The sequence below is a fragment of the Eriocheir sinensis genome, chromosome 45 (genome assembly GCF_024679095.1).
Source record: "Eriocheir sinensis breed Jianghai 21 chromosome 45, ASM2467909v1, whole genome shotgun sequence".
Lineage (NCBI taxonomy): Eukaryota > Metazoa > Arthropoda > Malacostraca > Decapoda > Varunidae > Eriocheir > Eriocheir sinensis.
The window spans coordinates 9,445,030-9,446,574 of NC_066553.1; the positions used below are offsets into that span (position 1 = coordinate 9,445,030).

At 48.7% G+C, this 1,545-nt stretch overlaps 1 protein-coding gene across 1 annotated transcript; it reads left to right on the forward strand.

The window, feature by feature from the left end:
- The first annotated feature begins 108 nt into the window (after positions 1 to 108).
- LOC126980725 (histone H1-delta-like) lies at positions 109 to 872 on the forward strand. The gene has a single exon (XM_050831001.1). It carries the CDS (start codon positions 196 to 198, stop codon positions 739 to 741), a length of 546 nt encoding a protein of 181 aa, XP_050686958.1. The 5' UTR covers positions 109 to 195; the 3' UTR covers positions 742 to 872.
- Positions 873 to 1,545: the final 673 nt, after the last annotated feature.

Here is a 1,545-nt window from a genome sequence, read left to right on the forward strand (position 1 = left end):
AACAAACACAAATGCTCGCGGGCGGCGCACAACTTCCAACGAAAACGAGCGGTCGTGTTCGTGCTACTACTTTCGCGTCCGCACGGAGCGGAGTTAACGGACCCATCCCGCTCGGTGGCATCACACGCTTTCGAGCAGTTGCCCACAGCTGATACTACCACTTCTCCAAGACCCTACCACACCACCACCACCACGATGGCCGACGCTGCCCCTGCCGCTACCCCCACCAAGAAGGCCACCAAGGCCAAGGCTGCCCCCAAGAAGCCACTGCACCCCTCCTACGCCGCGATGATCGCTGACGCCATCGGGGCCCTGAAGGAGCGCTCTGGGTCATCCCGCCAGGCCATCCTCAAGTATATCGTCGCCCACAACAAGGTCGGAGACGAGAAGAAGGCTGGTGTTCGTGTCAAGCTGGCCCTGAGGAAGCAGGTCCAGGCTGGTGCCCTGAAGCAGGTGAAGGGCTCCGGTGCATCTGGCTCCTTCAAGCTCGCTGAAGATGTCAAGGAAGCCAAAGCCAAACCCGCCAAGAAGAAGGTCGTGAAGAAGCCTGCTGCCAAGAAAGTCGTCAAGAAGCCTGCTGCCAAGAAAGTCGCCAAGAAGCCTGCTGCCAAGAAAGCCGCTAAGAAGCCTGCTGCTAAGAAGGCCGTAAAGAAGCCTGTTGCCAAGAAGCCCACTCCCAAGAAGGCGGTGAAGAAACCTGCACCCAAGAAGGCGGCGAAGAAACCTGCACCCAAGAAGTAAGCTGCTGACCCCCGACAAAATGGCCCTGGCGTGAGGATTGCTTCTGCAAGACTTGTAATTTATACAAATTTATATTGTACCTGATCCCCGTAAATATTTTTGTACATAATATATATTTATTTTATTGATAATCATGTTTTACTCACCCTAATTCTTAAGTGCTTGGTAGAATAAAAAAAAGAAGTAATCTGAATTGATTGCGGGCGGGAAGCGGTTGAATATTTCATAAATAAATAAGCCTATTTACTGTAGAAAAAATAGAAAAAGTTAGTTTGTGCTTTAAAGATAAATTTGAAAAAGCTTGGAAAGTAAGAAAAAGGTGCTTAGACCTGGATTATATGTATACCTGTGCTGTTTATTACGACCAAAGTCAAGAATAGTTAATAAGAGCATGGCTGAATATAGCAGATTTTCCACAAAATGCCAACAGGGGCGAGTAATACCTTGACATCAAGCTACCGCTGACCACCCTACGGGACTGCTGGTAGTGACGAGAATGCGGTGGGTGGGGGGTAAAGACACTGGGCTGACAACGCTACGCGGGCGAATCAGTGAAAGTGGTACGGGACACAACCAAACTCATAGAGGTTTGTGATGCTCCTTCAGGTCTCATCTTAATGCTTCTACCTTGTGTATGGGGGGACGTGTACGCGACTCCTGTGTTCATCACTAGCGTCTTGGTTACATTTAGACTACCGATATATTTGTTTTATATAAAGAATATTTTGGGGTACACGAGAGAGGTAACGGTTTCTTCTACAGCCTTGATCCTCCCACTTTTTTTCAGTTTTTTTTTCAATCACC

Coding starts and splice junctions, on each gene's coding strand:
- LOC126980725 (XM_050831001.1), top strand. CDS start 196: ATGGCCGACGCTGCCCCTGCCGCTACCCCCACCAAGAAGGCCACCAAG.